Source organism: Sceloporus occidentalis, unplaced genomic scaffold (assembly GCF_023333645.1).
Source record: "Sceloporus occidentalis isolate IW3139 unplaced genomic scaffold, rSceOcc1.0.p SCAF_1, whole genome shotgun sequence".
Taxonomy (NCBI): domain Eukaryota; kingdom Metazoa; phylum Chordata; class Lepidosauria; order Squamata; family Phrynosomatidae; genus Sceloporus; species Sceloporus occidentalis.
Genome location: NW_028316981.1, coordinates 252,452,853 through 252,468,664, shown reverse-complemented (window position 1 = coordinate 252,468,664; position 15,812 = coordinate 252,452,853). Strand labels below are relative to the sequence as shown.

General features: G+C 37.5%; 1 protein-coding gene across 7 annotated transcripts in view; it reads left to right on the top strand.

Annotated features, from left to right (window-relative positions):
* DMXL1 (Dmx like 1) overlaps positions 1-15,812 on the top strand; it is a 110,760-nt gene that overhangs the window by 60,940 nt on the left and 34,008 nt on the right. For 5 of the 7 annotated variants that reach the window (XM_089491844.1, XM_089491835.1, XM_089491866.1 and 2 more), the window contains 6 exons: positions 1,999-2,126; positions 3,106-3,354; positions 4,211-4,324; positions 8,129-8,304; positions 12,379-12,512; positions 15,488-15,573. In XM_089491844.1, the coding sequence (XP_089347970.1) occupies positions 1,999-2,126; positions 3,106-3,354; positions 4,211-4,324; positions 8,129-8,304; positions 12,379-12,512; positions 15,488-15,573 (887 nt within the window). The remainder of the gene's footprint in view (positions 1-1,998; positions 2,127-3,105; positions 3,355-4,210; positions 4,325-8,128; positions 8,305-12,378; positions 12,513-15,487; positions 15,574-15,812) is intronic. The other 2 variants (XM_089491860.1, XM_089491853.1) reach the window with 1 other exon arrangement.

The window sequence follows — 15,812 nt, the reverse complement described above, 5'->3', positions numbered from 1 at the left end:
TGGAACAAGTACAGTAGTTCCCTATTTATCTCTCTCAAAATCCACATGATCTGAATCCCTATGTTCTGAATTCTTTATTGGGGTATTACATTCTTTATTTTAAAAATAATTCTGTTTTAAATTTAAATTTTTATTTTTATTTTAAAAAGAATTCCAATTCTAACGATTGGAAAATCACAAGGTTGGCAGTTTGAGGCCCAAGTGCTGCATGATGGGGTGAGCTCCTGTAACTACCCCCAGCTTCTGCCAACGTAGCAGTTCAAAAGCATGCAAATGCAAGCAGATAAATAGGTACTACTTCGGTGGGAAGGTAACAGCGTTCTATGCAGTCATGCTGGCCACATAACCACCATAGTAGTCCTCGGACAACGCTGGCTCTTCAGCTTAGTAACAGAGATAATCACCGCCCCCTACAGATTGACTAGGCATTCATGTCAAAGGATGACCTTTTTACCTTTTTACCTTTAAAATGTACGAAACATTTCCTGAAACCCATGCTACTGCAACAAAGGATTTGCTGTATATGTCACCATAAATCTAAACTTTTCTGCAGCACAGCGAAAATTGTAATAACTTTTTAAATGAAAACTCTAGTCATGATAATATAACAACCATTCTTTTTAAAAACTCATGCCTCCAACAGATTTTTGATTCACAGACTTCCAATTTTACTCCTGCATGCTTGTCCTTTTGTTGTATAATAATCTCTGACAAAATTCATAATACCATCTTTTAAAAAAATATGTTGAGCTATTGGGGCCTATTTATCTAATCCAAGCTTAAGTTAAATGATTTTACAAGCACAGAAAATACTTAATATTTCTGGTTCACTTGTAACACTAAACCATAGTTTGTTTTTCTAATTGTGTTTTGTTGAAGAAACCATGGTCTGGGTTGCAGATGTTGAAACACGATCTAATATGTTTCTCTTATTTTTGGGTTGTTGTCCCACTGCTGTTTCTTCTAATACCCAATCACTATATCAAAATTCTTGCTGTCTCCGATGCTTTGTATGGTATAGTATCTCCACATCACCACTTTTCCTACCTTAGAATGGCTGAAGAAGTAGTGTGGTGAACATAAACTCTTTCCTACTTTGAGATCTTTGAATACTCTTAATATACCCCTGACCAGCACCACCCCATTTTAATGTGACCCTCTCTTCCCCTGTTCCAAGACACTAAAAAGACTTGCTGGCTTTCTTTATTAAACTTTCTCTCAAAACCCTCCTGAACAAAAGTCCTTCCCATTGTGAATACTGTATATCTTTAAGAATCCTTGTTTTCTGTGTTAAATTGTCACTTTGGAGCAATAAATATTCACATTTGACTTGGACTTTGAGGAGAGGATAGGGGTCGGATAAGCTGTTGCTGAAACAGTTTAACAGGAAGTAAGTGTGTGATGGTGTTGGTTGGCTAAGGCATTTAGGTTAAACTGCACTTGAATAGTTTGTTAAGAACAAAGATAAGCCTTTCCGTTTTCTTTTCTTTTTAATTGTCAAGTATGGATAAGAGCACTCTAACTTTAAAAACATTTTTCAAAGCTGATTATTACAGAGGTGGCATCCGTGTTGTAAAGGGGACCTTCAGCAGTGGGCAAAGAAAGGAGCTTGTTTCCAGTTTGAGTGAGGATGGTGGAGCAATAGTGTCTTAGCTACATGAGCAGTTCAGTTTTCAGGGCATTCTTCCATTACATCTCCAGTCAGGTGGTGGTAAACACAGAGTGACACAACAAACCTGGATTAAACCTGGAAAAGAAGTAAAATATTATAATAAGTTATAGAGCACTCCAACTTCAAGTCATGCTTTATGATCCTATCTTGTCATCCCTAATACATGGTTAGTTCTTCTTCAATTCAAATGTCCCCCCTTCCAAAATGCAATTAAGCTGAGCAAACCATGGTTTCATGTTACATCAAACTAGCCTGGTAAAATGAAAGACATCTGAAAGCATGAGAGAGATGTGCCATCTTTATTTAATTCTACCTTTTTTAAATAGCTCACTACAAGCAAATCAGTTTACTGGAACAGTTTATCAGACTCTCCTGCTCTCTCACCGACACTCTCTAAGAACAGCAAGTTCCGATGAAACGGTAACTCCCAATACTGCACCTGCTCAGTGGCCAGGTAATAATGATTTGGCTTCCTTTTTGGTTGTGTAGTGGAGTAAGTGTGTGTAGCTCCTTTTGGCATAATGTTAAAGAATATTTTGTTTTATTAAAATGAGTGTAGGCATATCTGCAGCCCCACCTTTCTCTTGGTCCAGTGCAGCCATGAGACAGTCAAGTTAAATTGCTTCTGGTTTAGATTGTCCAAAATTTAGAAAATTATTGTCTACATCCAGAAGTGTGATTCATTTTAACTATTGTTAGAGAACTCAAGCCACCTTTGTAAACTGTACTTGGACTTTGTCCCCCCACTATTCACAGTTAAGATGCTTTTATTTGTTTAGCTACTCCAATATGAAAGCACTATCACGAACTCTTGTTGACTACTCTGGATGGGAGAAGGGAATATATGAACCCTAGGGATGAAACAGACTGCCTCTTTATGCCAGCTTGGAGGCAGCATCAGAGCGCAGCGTTTAGATGCCACACTGACACCGCCTCCAAGCTGGTGTCGTGCCTCCTGCTCAACCTCATGGTGGGCAGCTTTGTTTCCTAAATAATGTGGATGTAAGTAAACTGTTCTTCGCCTTTTCCCACCACCCTTTGGTGAAAGCCAAGAATTATTTAAGGCAACTCTATCTTATGACCCAAATGTTTGCTAAAATTATAGCAGCATTAGACTATAACAGTGGTTCCCAAACGTTGGTCTTCCAACATTGGTTTTAAACTTGAGCTCCCAGAATCCCCAGCTATCAGCCAAGCTGGCTGGGGCTTCTGTAAACTGAAATTGAAACTATCTGGAGGACCAACATTTGGGAATCATTGCACTAGAAGCATACAAACTGTGGATATTATTCATACAAGTACATATATTTTTTAATTTCTGTGTACATATACTTACCACCATGGCTCACTTATGGTTCTCATTCACTTTTATTTTATATGTTTACTTGCCTTTTGTCCAAAGAAACACTAAATGGTGGATTTTATTTTTCTAGGAGTAGTGACTTTAATACAGTTGCTGACTTATGCTGGAGAGGATGTTCAATCTGGAATCACAGTTTTATTGTGTGAAATTCTGACAGCAGTCTACCTTAGTCTTTTCATCCATGGTCTAGCAACACATTCCAGCAATGAGTTGTACAGGATTGTGGCCCATCCTCTCAATGACAAAATGTGGTTTGCTGTCTTTGGTGGAGGAGCAAAAATTCCCAAGAAAGGACAAATTCAACAAACAACAAAGATAGGTTAGTTCACTCTCACTTTTCTTTTCCTTGCATACCAATTTTGAAGTTATTCCTTTCCTATTGCAAAAACTGGCTAGGCTATCAAACACTGGTAGAGTTGCCATTACACGTACAACCAGAAAGGAGCATGTATGCAGTCCTTCCCTCCTCCCACATGCAAGAAACACATAGGCATTCAGTTTTGCTTTATCTGATTGATGACTTATTTGGCAACCAAGGACTGTGATTTAAAAGAAAAAGAAAAAAGCTCTGTTTATCAAATGCCTCAGTTGAACAACCCTGGGTATGTTGACTTCTTTACAAACTATCTAGTGAGTTTTTAAAAGCTACTATTTCAAACATGTATTATACCATGAACCACTGTGCTGCAAAAGTGAAACTGAATTCTGGTTTGTTATTTCTCATAATGACACAGAAGAAAGGAAAAGTGCAAGAGACTGAGGTTTTGCATGTGGTCCTTTCTGGTTGATCTTGTAACATGGTTTAGCATCATGTATTAATATTCTCACTGCCATTTCTGATACCTGCCAAATACAAGTAAATTATTTCATAGTTCATAGATACTTACATGAAAGTAAGCTTCAGTGGAGTTTAAATCTGAAATACACATGTACAGAATTGTGCTTTGAATTGCTCTGATGTAACAGAAAACCTGCATTATACATTACATATAAAATATAAATGATGTTTTTTTAAAGTTCTGGTTGTTAAACAGACTAAAATAATTTTATGTTCAGCATCTTAAATCTCTGCTTTTTGACAGGTATATATTTATAATGATTCGTGGAACATTTTTTCCCCCTATGTCTGACAGAATATGGCTATCTAAGAGCAGTCTGTTTTCTCTCTTTGGCAGGAAGGCACTTTCCTATGCCTAGCCCACACCAGGTAGTAGTATTCTCCATGGAATGTGTGGGCTTTACCAAATCTCTAACAGCCATCAGTACCCATAGTCCTACCAAACCCACAGGCAAGATACTAGCTTCAGTTTTAGGCTTCAGTATTCTGTGCTGATGTGATCTTGCATATGTAGAAATACAACTACAAAGAAAAATTTCTGTTTGCAAGTCATAGCATGAATATTTAATTCCACATCATTTCTTTTTCCTTAGTTAAATTAATCAGATATTAGAAGAGAACTATATTGTTTGTTCATTTATTTGGTATATTCACTACTAACTCATTATTGAATAGTTTTCATATTAATAGAAGGCCATGGCTTGCAATAATCAGAAATATTTCCAGTACTTTTTTGTCCATTAAGATTGCTTGTATTGTGTCACATGACCATGTCCATATGGCTATGGATTTCTAAGTATTAAGTTAACATACTGAATTCTTTAGTTAATAGTGAAAATGAATTCAGTAGCCCTTGAAAAATTAGTATAGCAAATAAGATAAATATTATATATGGCATTTCTAGATGACATGGTGGTATGATTTATGCTTAACATTTTATTTTGTCTGTATAATAAATTAATTTGTGATTGGCATAAATGACACAAAATGGCCTTGTTCATATCCCATTTACTGGACTCCAGCAATATCCTGTTCTTTATTCAGTGGTTATACACAGTTCAACACAAATGATTTTTATGAGGTCAAGTAAATGGTAAGTGTGCACATTTATAATGTCAGGGGCAAAACACATGTGCCAAAAGGAGCGGCATATGGCATTTGATCTAGATGTACTCACTTTCAACAGTACAGCTGATAGGCACACATAGGTGGGAATTGTATAGAATGCCAGAAAGCTATGATAACCTTTGTTTCTCAGTGGGTTGATATGAATATGTTATACACTATATTGGCCATGTGATAGTGTTTCAGTTCTAGTTATGACAAATATTTTCCCAGATACACATGTGAAATATTATATGTGAAGTCAATGTTAGGCTGAGAAATGGCTTTCTTTGAGCCTGAACTCTTCATTCCCACCACCTGATGATCCCACATGCATTCCTTGCAGGTCTTATCTGTTTTAATTCTTTTCTAAATTTAAGTAATTTGCCAGTCTGTAGCCATAATATTAATCTTTACAGTGCTATGCCCTTTTACATATTTGTAGAATGAACTTTTTAAGCTCATTGCTCTTGAGTATTACTTTATTTATTTATTTATTTATTTATTTATTTACAGTATTTATATCCCCCCTAAAGGCTCTCTAGAGCATCTTACAATTATTATTATTTTTAATGAGACAATTCCCTGCCCTCAGGCTTACAATCTAAAAAGTCACGACACAAAAGGAGAAGGGAATGGTGGTGGGCAAGGGGATGAGGCCCAGCAGCTTTTCTCTCCCTCTGAGGCCTGGACCATGGCAGATGGACTGGGGGGAGGGCTCTGTATCTTAATCTAGTCCAGCACAAAGTCTATGAAAATGACATAGAAAATCTTATCATATGCATAGTATTCAGGCTTATACAGATTATTGAAAGATAACATTAGAACATCATAGTTACTATTAGCATTAGCAGACTATTAGCTGACAAACAACAGAGAAACGAGAAACGTCTGGGTTCACATCAGAGCATATATTGAGTATTGGCTAGAATGTTGTACATGTCCAAGCAATCACAGAACTTAGTGTTGCTTCCCAGAATGGGTTTCAGGGTTGTTGTTGTTTTATGTTGATATTATTTTTTTTTAGCTGTTTAATGGATTATTTATCTGTTTGTTTTGTTTTTAAAGCTCAGTAAATTTCCCAGACAACTTGATCAATTGTGCAGCACTGGAATTCCACAAATTAGTAAATGTGACTTTATATAGGGCAACCTTAAGATCCTTCAAGTCCTTAAACAAATTACAGATAACAGTATGTCACTATGGAAGGAGACATAAGAATGACCACTTCCCTTCCGATCTTTTGATTCTCCTATAGGGAGACTGGTATAATTTAATACTTTTAATGACTATGACTTAACTCATTGCTTTGAGTACAGTCATATTTATTCATTTCCTTTTGTCAAGGTAGTAGTTTCATTTGTGCTGATTTTTTTTTAAAATCTGATTATTTAAATCCTTCTTATATTCTTTTTATTAACATGATTTTGGAACAAAGGTAATGTGTAAATTAGCTGGCACTTTTTAATAAACAGTGCTGTGTTGTTGTTGTGTGCCTTCAAGTCACCGCTGACTTATAGTGACCCAAAGGCGAACCTATCACAGGATTTCTTGGCAGAATTTGTTTAGAGCGGGTTTGGCATTACTTCTTCTGAGACTTAGAGAGAGTGACCTGCCCAAGGTTACCCAGTGGGTTTCCATGGCCTAGCTGGGACTCAAACCCTAGTGTCCAGAGGCATAGTTCAGTAAAACACTACACTACACTGGCTCTCAATCAGAGCTATAGTCCTCCTTTGATCCTGAAACAGGTGAAATTTCTAAAGTGATGCAGAGTAGGCTAGATTGTGGTTACTAAGACATGTATGATACTCTAGATAGGAGTACTAGATTTAGATGTGACACACCCATATTGAAAGATACATTTATTTATAACACCCACTGGATAATCTTGAACACTACAGAGATATTCAGAGTTTTACAGAAGAAAATAGCTACTTTTTAAAAAAGTAACTACTAGAAATCCATATGTACTGCTTGACAGTACAAAAGAAAAATAATAAGAAAAACATGTGTCATGCCAAAGTAGTCCTATTGCAGCAGGCTACCAAACGTATTCCAAGCTGCTCTGGGCTTCAGATGACAAATGGAATGCAAATTGGCTGTGCTGGTTGTTGTAGTTTTCCATTGCAAGCTAAGGAATGCTCAAAATTTTGCTGCTTGTGCAAAACATGATACAGTATATGGTTGCTATTAATTAAAACAAAAACAAAATAAATATTATACCAGAATGCTTGTAAACAGTTAATATGTTTTAAAAACATTTTTGTTGTATGTAAAGATATGTCTTATACTACAAAAAGACCTCCTAACTTCTTAAGGTAGCAATTTTAAGGCATATTTATATCAAGTTCCGTCAGAATCAGTGCATCATCATTCTTTTGTTTGGAACTGGTTGATAGTCTCATAAATTGGGAAAAAAAACACTAATGTTGTAGGCCTAAATAGAAAAATCCAAATCATATAGTTTGTTAAGCATAGTTGGTATTACTTAGATATAGATGAAAAGAAGCAGAAATTAAAAGGATTTGTTTTTTTAACCTCTGTATCATGTAAAAAAAATTATAAGCTTATTATTCTGTGCCTTCATTTCAACATAAGAATAAGCTTTTATTTTCTGTTGAGCTCAAAAACTAATGCTCCATATTATGCAATGCATGTTGCATGTTTGTGCTGGCTAAAAGAACCTTAACTCTTGAAAGATTTATAACAGAATATTTTTATCCTTAAGGTAAGTAAGTTACATACCTAAAGATTACTTTTATAAATTGTGTTAATAAGACATTGTCTTAACTAAATAGAAAAAAAGATTCATATTTTATTATAATTTTTAGTTATTTTAATCTTCACTTAGAAAGACGTTTTTGCTAAATATAAGTAAGACTATTTATATCTATGAGGCATAAATATAAGCATAGGAACATGGGCAGGTTTAGAAGCTAGAGATTCTCATTTTGTATTTGACTTACCCTGAATATAACAGAGACTTAGTATATTTTTGTAATGAAGAGGTTTCTTTAAAAAAAAAATATATATATATATATATATATATATATATATGTATATGTATATGAATGAATAAAAAATGAAGGTGATATTCCTCATTTCACTTTTTTAATTTACTATAAAAATGCACCTCTTTTTCTCTTTGTAGCTTCTTCACCTGTAGATGATGGCGAGAAACAGCATAAACGATTTAGACTGTCATCAAAATCATCTCCAAAAGAGAATTCACAGACTACTTTACCTTCTGTAGAGCTAGACACTCCAAATTACAAAGAGAAGTTTATTCCTCCTGAACTTAGTATATGGGACTACTTCATAGCTAAGGTACTTATATATATAAATCAGAGGGATTACACGTGAGTTTTGCTTAACAAAAATCCAAGTCTTATTTCAAGTGAAGCATTATCAACTCTTGCTTCAAACTAATGAAAAAGGTAAAGGTAGTCCCTTGACATGAATGTCTAGTCGTAACCGACTGTAGGGGATGTTGCTCATCTCTGTTACTTAGCCAAAGAGCCAGTGTTGTCCGAGAACTACTATGGTGGTCATGCGTCCAGCATGGCTGCACCGAATGCTGTTACCTTTCCAGTGAAGTGGTACCTATTTGTCTACTTGCATTTGCATGCTTCCAAACTGCTGGGTTGGCAGAAGCTGGGACTACTGACAGGAGCTCACCCCATCATGCAGCTCTTGGGCCTTGAACTTCCAACCTTCCAATCGTCAGAATAGGCGTCTTAACCACCACATCACTTTCAAACTAATATTGTGATTTAAACTCCTCAGGCACAACGTCTGGCCTCAGATAAGAGAGGAATATAAGGCATATTCCTGAGTGTTTTAACATTCAGAAAACAGGGTTTCAGTCCCTGAACACACCCTTAGAAAGGAAAATGCAATCTCTTCCTCTCCTGGCCTGTATTGTTCTTCATTGTATGAGTAATTTAAGTAATCATCTCACTTTTCATGCATACATATGCAGGGCAAAGGGAGTACCAGTTACAACTACTGCAAAACCCAGTAATGTTTTTTTTTAATAGTCATGCGGAAAGAGAACTCTTCTGATTACAAGTTAGTAGGGAAAGTAGTTACACAGAGTGGCAGCATGCCTACTCTTGAGTATTTTGTCAGTGTATTAGAGGAGGTGATAAACCTAATCTAGAACTTCATCTAGATCATTCTCTGCAGTCTGAGGAATTGTTAGAGAGAGAATTGCTAACACATTTCCTTTGTTCTTCCATTAGAGGGAGATAGTGTAAGAGATCTCACTGTCACTTTTCTACATTATTTAATATGTTGAGTGGCAAATCCTGTTTGTTTTCCCACAAGGATATTAGATGATTCTGAACAAAAGAATAATTAACTCAAACCCAGATATTATTTGCATTCAGGACATTTAATGGCATGAAAAATGCACAGGACCTCATTAGCATCTTTTAACTTAAGGAGATAGTGGTTGATTCTGCCCACATATTGGAGTAGCCAGCAAGTTAAATTCGCTAAAACTTAGAAAGAGAACTTACTTGGAGCCATTTTGGGTTTGATTTGGGGGGTGAGGGAGAGTTAGCTAGCTGTGTGAATTGGAAAGGCCACTCCTAGAAAGTGTCAGCAGTGGTGATTAAACATCCTGATTTGGTTTTTTGTCCAGTTTGGGATGATTCCCTACCCCTACCCCCCACTTCCAATCTTAGTGAGGGTTACAAGGACCTGGAGGGTCAAATCAAGCCAAGTGGAACACAGAAAAGGCCCCAGGGGATACCTACAGTGTCACGATTTAGGTAGCCTAGAAAATGTACACATGTGGAACAAAGATAACAAGGTTATTATGAGTCATAGCAAGTCATGATGACCAAGCATTTAGATCCAGATGGATCAATGGGGTATGATGCAGTCATGGCAGGACATAAAATCAGCAAGTGGCAGAAAGTGCAGATGTAACACACTGGGAAGAGGCTGGACTAAATGCCTGGAGATGGCAAATGTATATAAAGTAAGACCTCCAGTGCCCAATGTGGGTGTTGTATGGTGTGTTGTATAAGGCATAAGATTCTATCCATGTGAGCACTGATTTGTAAACAGTGGAACAAAGATTAAAGTACCTCAGCATGTCGTTTCATTTGCTGCTTCTCTATGTGGGAGAAGGTTTTCTCCAGTCAGCACAAACTCAGAGTGCCTCTTTGGGGTTTGATCCAGGCGTACTGCTTTGGAGGTGTGGACTGCTAGTCTCACGAATGCTCCAACATACAGCTCACAAGCTGCATTTTTCCAACGCTGCTGTGTAGGATATGGCTGATCCTATTATGAGCTATACGGTGTTAAACACATGAGTGTGTATTTCCTGTAGGACTAGAAGTGCAAGTATACCTCAGTTAACAAAGGAAATCTGTTCCTGTGCATTGCTTCTTTAAGAGGAAATATGTTCCTAGAGGCAAAAATAATGTAGGCCTGAAGCACATGGGCCAAAAGAAGTGACTTCTGGTTGCTTTGGAGATGTGGCGTTTACATGACATGTGCCTTCAAAGTGGCTGGAAACTGCTTCGAGGCTGTGAAACCGTGGTCCCAGCACAATTGTGAAACCATGGTCATGGCCTTCCTGCCTATCTGCTTTGCCCCATAGAAAGAATAGGGATGGATTCCTACAGCCCTAAAAAAAAAAGTGCTCCAGCATGTTTAGCAAACTTTTTGTTCAAAACTAAGAGCATGCCCATGTGAAATGAAACAACCTGAAAGGTTGCATGGAAAGCCTTCCATAAATAAAAAATAGTTTAAAGCTTTTTCCAAAAATCCATCCTGATATGTTTTTTTCTTTCTCGACTTTTAAAGCCTCGACTTTTCTTACACGATCAATTTTGGCAGCCAGAATTACAGTGTTATGCTTCTTTAACATGCTGGAAGATTGTTGAGAAAGGTGTATATGATTTACCTCTTCTCTCTGTTTTCCTAATCATGCATGATCAATAAGAAATGCTGTTTGCCATACTTGTTGTAGGGTAGGCTCACACAGCTACAATAGGATCAGCTAGAGCAGAATCACATTTTTTCCCACCTCAAGCTTTAAGGCGTTGTTTACTGCAGGCATGTTTTTGCAGCCTGACACTGGGAATCTGTGTTTCTACAGCTCTCCTTCACAATCCTCCAAATGGTGATGCTTGCTAAAAAAAAAAAAAAAAAAAAAAGATACAGCTAGACAAAGGACAAGGAAGAAAGGGAGATCTGTGGGTATTAAAAGACATTGTAAAAAGGAGCTTTTTTGTCCAAGGCTTTGTTAAATGAGGTACACCAGTGGCTTGTAATTTTGGAGTGTGGCTCAACCCATCCTCACTTCATTTATGCTTTACTACTACGGTGAGCCCGCACCATATGAGGGCTCCTTATAGGCAGCTTTCCGCATACGCTGAAGCCGCCCGGGAAATGGGTGAATGCTCGGCACACGCGCATGGGCCCTATTAAATCCAGTGGGGCTTGTGAATGGCGTGTGTGGCCACAGGGTGCGCACACAGCCGCACAACAAGCACAAGCCCCATTGGATATAATAGGACTCAAGCATACACATTTTTTGCTTTACGTGGTGGGAGGGGGGGGGGTCCGGAACGAATCCTCCACGTAAAGCAAGGGCCCACTGTATTTCAGAAATGGGAGTGTCAGTTTCTACCAGTTTTTGATAATGTTCTACTGATATTGATACAGTACCACGTATTAACACATGTTGGCCAAGCTGAGGCCATGCTCCATTGCTGGATGGCAAAAATGGGTACAAATAAAGCATGACCAGCAAGCTACATAGTATACTTCAGGTCATCCATTGTGAAACAGAATTTGAACCATTTCTACCCTTCCAGATTATCTTAATTATATGCCCGGTTTTTATGGGTACAGCTGCTATGTGGTGAGATAAAAATATGCCACACTATATTGTGTCACCTATAATCATATGTAGAAGACAGCCTATCATCTTTATACTATCAGTTGAACCACTAACAATATAAGTGAAAAATTACACATCAGAGCTGTAGGCTAATCAAATTTGTCAAAGTTAGGTAGGAAAAAAGGTCTAAATAGCTTAAGGCTGAAACATGGGAAAGAAACCTAACAGCAAAAGACAAGGAGGTATTAAAGGTAAATAAAAGCATTTAAAGGGTGAAGAAAATAACGTTGCAAGATCAAGGGAAATGTGACCTTTTCCTGCCTGCATTTCTGAATTTGAAAGACAAAAGAATTTTACTTTTGTAAGCAAATCCCTACTCAGTCATCTGTACTCAAATAAATATAATTTAAAATTTGTAACAGAATTTTAAAAAATGTTTTAAAATTAGTATTTGAATAAAGATAATTCTGGTTTGTTTTTGTTGTTTATTGGTTGCATGAGGTTGAACTTTTTCACCTTTCAATCTGTTCTTTTAGCCATTTCTTCCATCATCACAAACAAAATTTGAATATGATTCAGAGGAGAGTCAGGAAAGCAGTGACGAAGATGATGATGGAGCTTTCTCATCAGATCTGACACTACAGGAACATTCCAATTCAAATTCATATAGGTATGACATAATGTGAAATTTCATTTATTTATTGTTTTACAGCTTTGTGTGCGAAGTAAGGTACTTCTAAAAAAAGGAAAACCTTCTCATCAAAGCTCCCTACATTCTTAAATACTTCTGTATGGATATTGGGATGTCCACATTTCATCTTCTTACTGTAGATCATGCTTTTTAGGATGCTGATTCAGAGCATCCCCTGTTTTTCAGAAGGAATTCTGAATTAGAACGGCAGAATATGGTACAAAATTTACCTTCAGAACTCTAAGTGTTCCTCAAGTTTAATATAGCAAATTTATCTGTAATGTTTGGGTTCTAAAGAAAGAAAGGATATAATTTTCAGGTTCTAGTTGAGTATAAATGTTGACAGCATGTATAGTAGTATGTAAAGGGTGACAAGCGAGTAGTTTGCCTGGTGGAAGGGAGGGGAAGGATTCAAACACCTATTTTAATAAAAGAAACGTAAAGATATACATTATATTTAGGAATTTATCTAATGATGTAATTTCAAGTAATTTCTAAAATCCTGTGGAATAAACTAGAAGCTGTTGGTTAAAATATATGCTCAGACATACATTCATGGGTGGCCTGTCTCTGAGCCTCAGGCTAAAACTGAATATGAAGGTATGTTCCTCCAGAATTACTGTAAACATTACTGAGAATGTATTGAAGGTACTGTATGTACTTATGTATAAGTCTAGAAAAAAAATTGACCCCCCTCCCTCCCCCCAAATCCTATGGTCAGCTTGTCCAATGTAAGTAACTTTAACTTTTATTTTAAAAAGAACCATCCCCTTCCCTGAGTAGAGTGGTGAAAGTGTTGGCAAGGGGAAAAGTCAACTACCAATGCAGTCTGGAGACAAGTCTACCTAGATGCAGCCAAAACAATATCTTAGTAGAGTTAAAAAATAAAAACACCCGGTTATTGATATTGGCAATGCACTGACCACTTTTCACACTGAAAAGAAACACTCACAGACATAATAGATTCATCCAAAGTTCTGGAGGCTTTATCTTCAGTTGCAGTGTGTACAGTAGAATACAATACAGTCACCCCTCCAAGTCCGCGGACTTGAAATCCACAAACTTGAAAATCCACAGAGGGGCAACCGCCATTAAACTTAACGGGACACGCAAGCCTATGGTGCTTGAATATGCCTGAGACCCGGAACTCACAGGGGGTCCGGAGGCGACTGTATGTATGTGTGTGTGTGTGTGTGTGTATAGTCAACTTCCAACCAACTGCTCTGACAGCTGCTCCAAACAACCTTCTAAACTAACCCAGCTAACCAACATGTGACCAGTCTCTTGGTTCACTTATATAGGAAGTTGGATCTGAGTACCATGTAGCATGTTGCAACCTTTCTGTAACGATGCCTCATGTTATGTGCCCCTGATTCACCAGTTTGTAGAAGTCCCATGGAATATATGTCACCATTCTACTCAGGGATCAATCTGTTGTTAAAGGCACAATTACAACAGAAAGATGAGAGCTTACTCTGTCCCAGACTAAGAAAAAAAAAACCACGACTCTGCTCTTTCCACCTCAGCACTCCTTTTGACCTGGGCAAGAAAATGGTAGCAGCAGCTCTTTAGCCTGTCTCCTCAAAGGAGCAACAAGAGGAAAGATAGGGGTTGGTGCTCCTTTGAGGTTCTCCCTGGTCAGACTAAGCTCTTGCCTTTTTCCATTTTACTCATAGAAAGGGTGGTTCCTTTTTATGAGAGTTAATACTGTACCTTGCTTTTATATCCTTTTTGACATGTGTGCATTTTCTTAGTTCATGTCTGGTCACTTCTCACACACATAACACAGCCATGATTTACATAGTTTCCTCCTCATCCATCAAGCCTTTAGGATGAGCACAGTCATGCCTGCTGGAATTTTGTAAGCTCTTTGGCATTATTTTCCTTTGCTTCATCTTTTACATCCTTTGTTACATGCCCCTAAGTTTTATTCTTGACATAATAATAATAATAATAATAATAATAATAATAATAATAGGTTTTATTTATATACAGCCCAATCACTGGGAATCCGAGCGGTTTACAACAGAGTGGATAATAGACAATTCCCTGCCCTCAGGCTTACAATCTAAAAGACACGACACAAAAGGAGAAGGGAATGGTGAGGGGGGGGAGGGGATCAGGTCCAGCATTCTTCTCTCCCTCTGAGGCCTGGACCAAGGCAGATGGACAGGAGGGAGGGCTCTTGTTCTTCAGGCTAGCTCTGGTTGTGCTGGGCCAGCCTAGTCTCTCCCTCACAGGCCGAAAGATGACAGTTACGGAGGGAGGGCGCTCTATCTTCAGGCTGACCCTGATGACGCTGGGCCAGCCTATTCTCTCCCTCACCGGCCAAAAGATGACAGTTATGGAGGGAGGGCGCTCTTATCTTATCCATGGGTCATATCAAAATCCATAATTTTGGTCCCCATACTTTCCCTCAATTTATACATGAGGTTGACTTATAGATGAGTATATGTGGTAATTCTTAATATGTGGGGAAAGCACTGTCATCAGTATTATGTTTGAACTAAATTTAGAGTGATTGAAACTTATTTTACTTGACTGGAAAATGATAGTCTAGAACAGTGCTTGTTAAGCTAAGCTAGTTGGGGTTTTCCTTCTTGTCCCAGGAACTGGCTCCTTATTTGTGTCCATTAACTGCAACTGTTTTTTTCCCCATTTCCTGGAAACTTGCCATAAACAAGCAAGCAATAGCTGGCAGACCACCACTTTGAATAGCACTGGTCTGGAGTGCAACATTTAAGACTATCCTGCATCCACTGCAAAACAGGAACGTTCACATTAAGTACTGTACAATATCCCTTCTGTGTTTAGACTGGCAAGATAACATGGTGTTCATAACAAGAAGGAAAGGAGAACTAGTATTAAGTCTGTTGCATAAAAATAAAGATACTTTTGTGACTGCAACTGTGTGAACATTTATGAAAAATACAATATTTGTATATTCTCTTTAGTTGGTCACTTATGCGGTTGGCTATGGTACAGCTGGTTCTTCGTAACTTGAAGACCTTTTACCCTTTGGCTGGGCACGATCTTTCAGGTAAGTCTCCCCATAAGAGTTTTTTATTTTATTGATTTCAAATTATGACATTGGTTAAGTCAAATTCTTTTATAGATTGTTCTAATGTGTTTACTTTATGTTTGCTTGAAATTTTAAAAGCATTATCTTTAAAAATTACAAAACATTGGCTTAGTTTTTTACTGGGGAAGAGGCAAAGTCAGTTTTCCTATGGATGGGTGTTGGTTAAGATAAACTGTAATAAAGAATTGAGTTAGGCT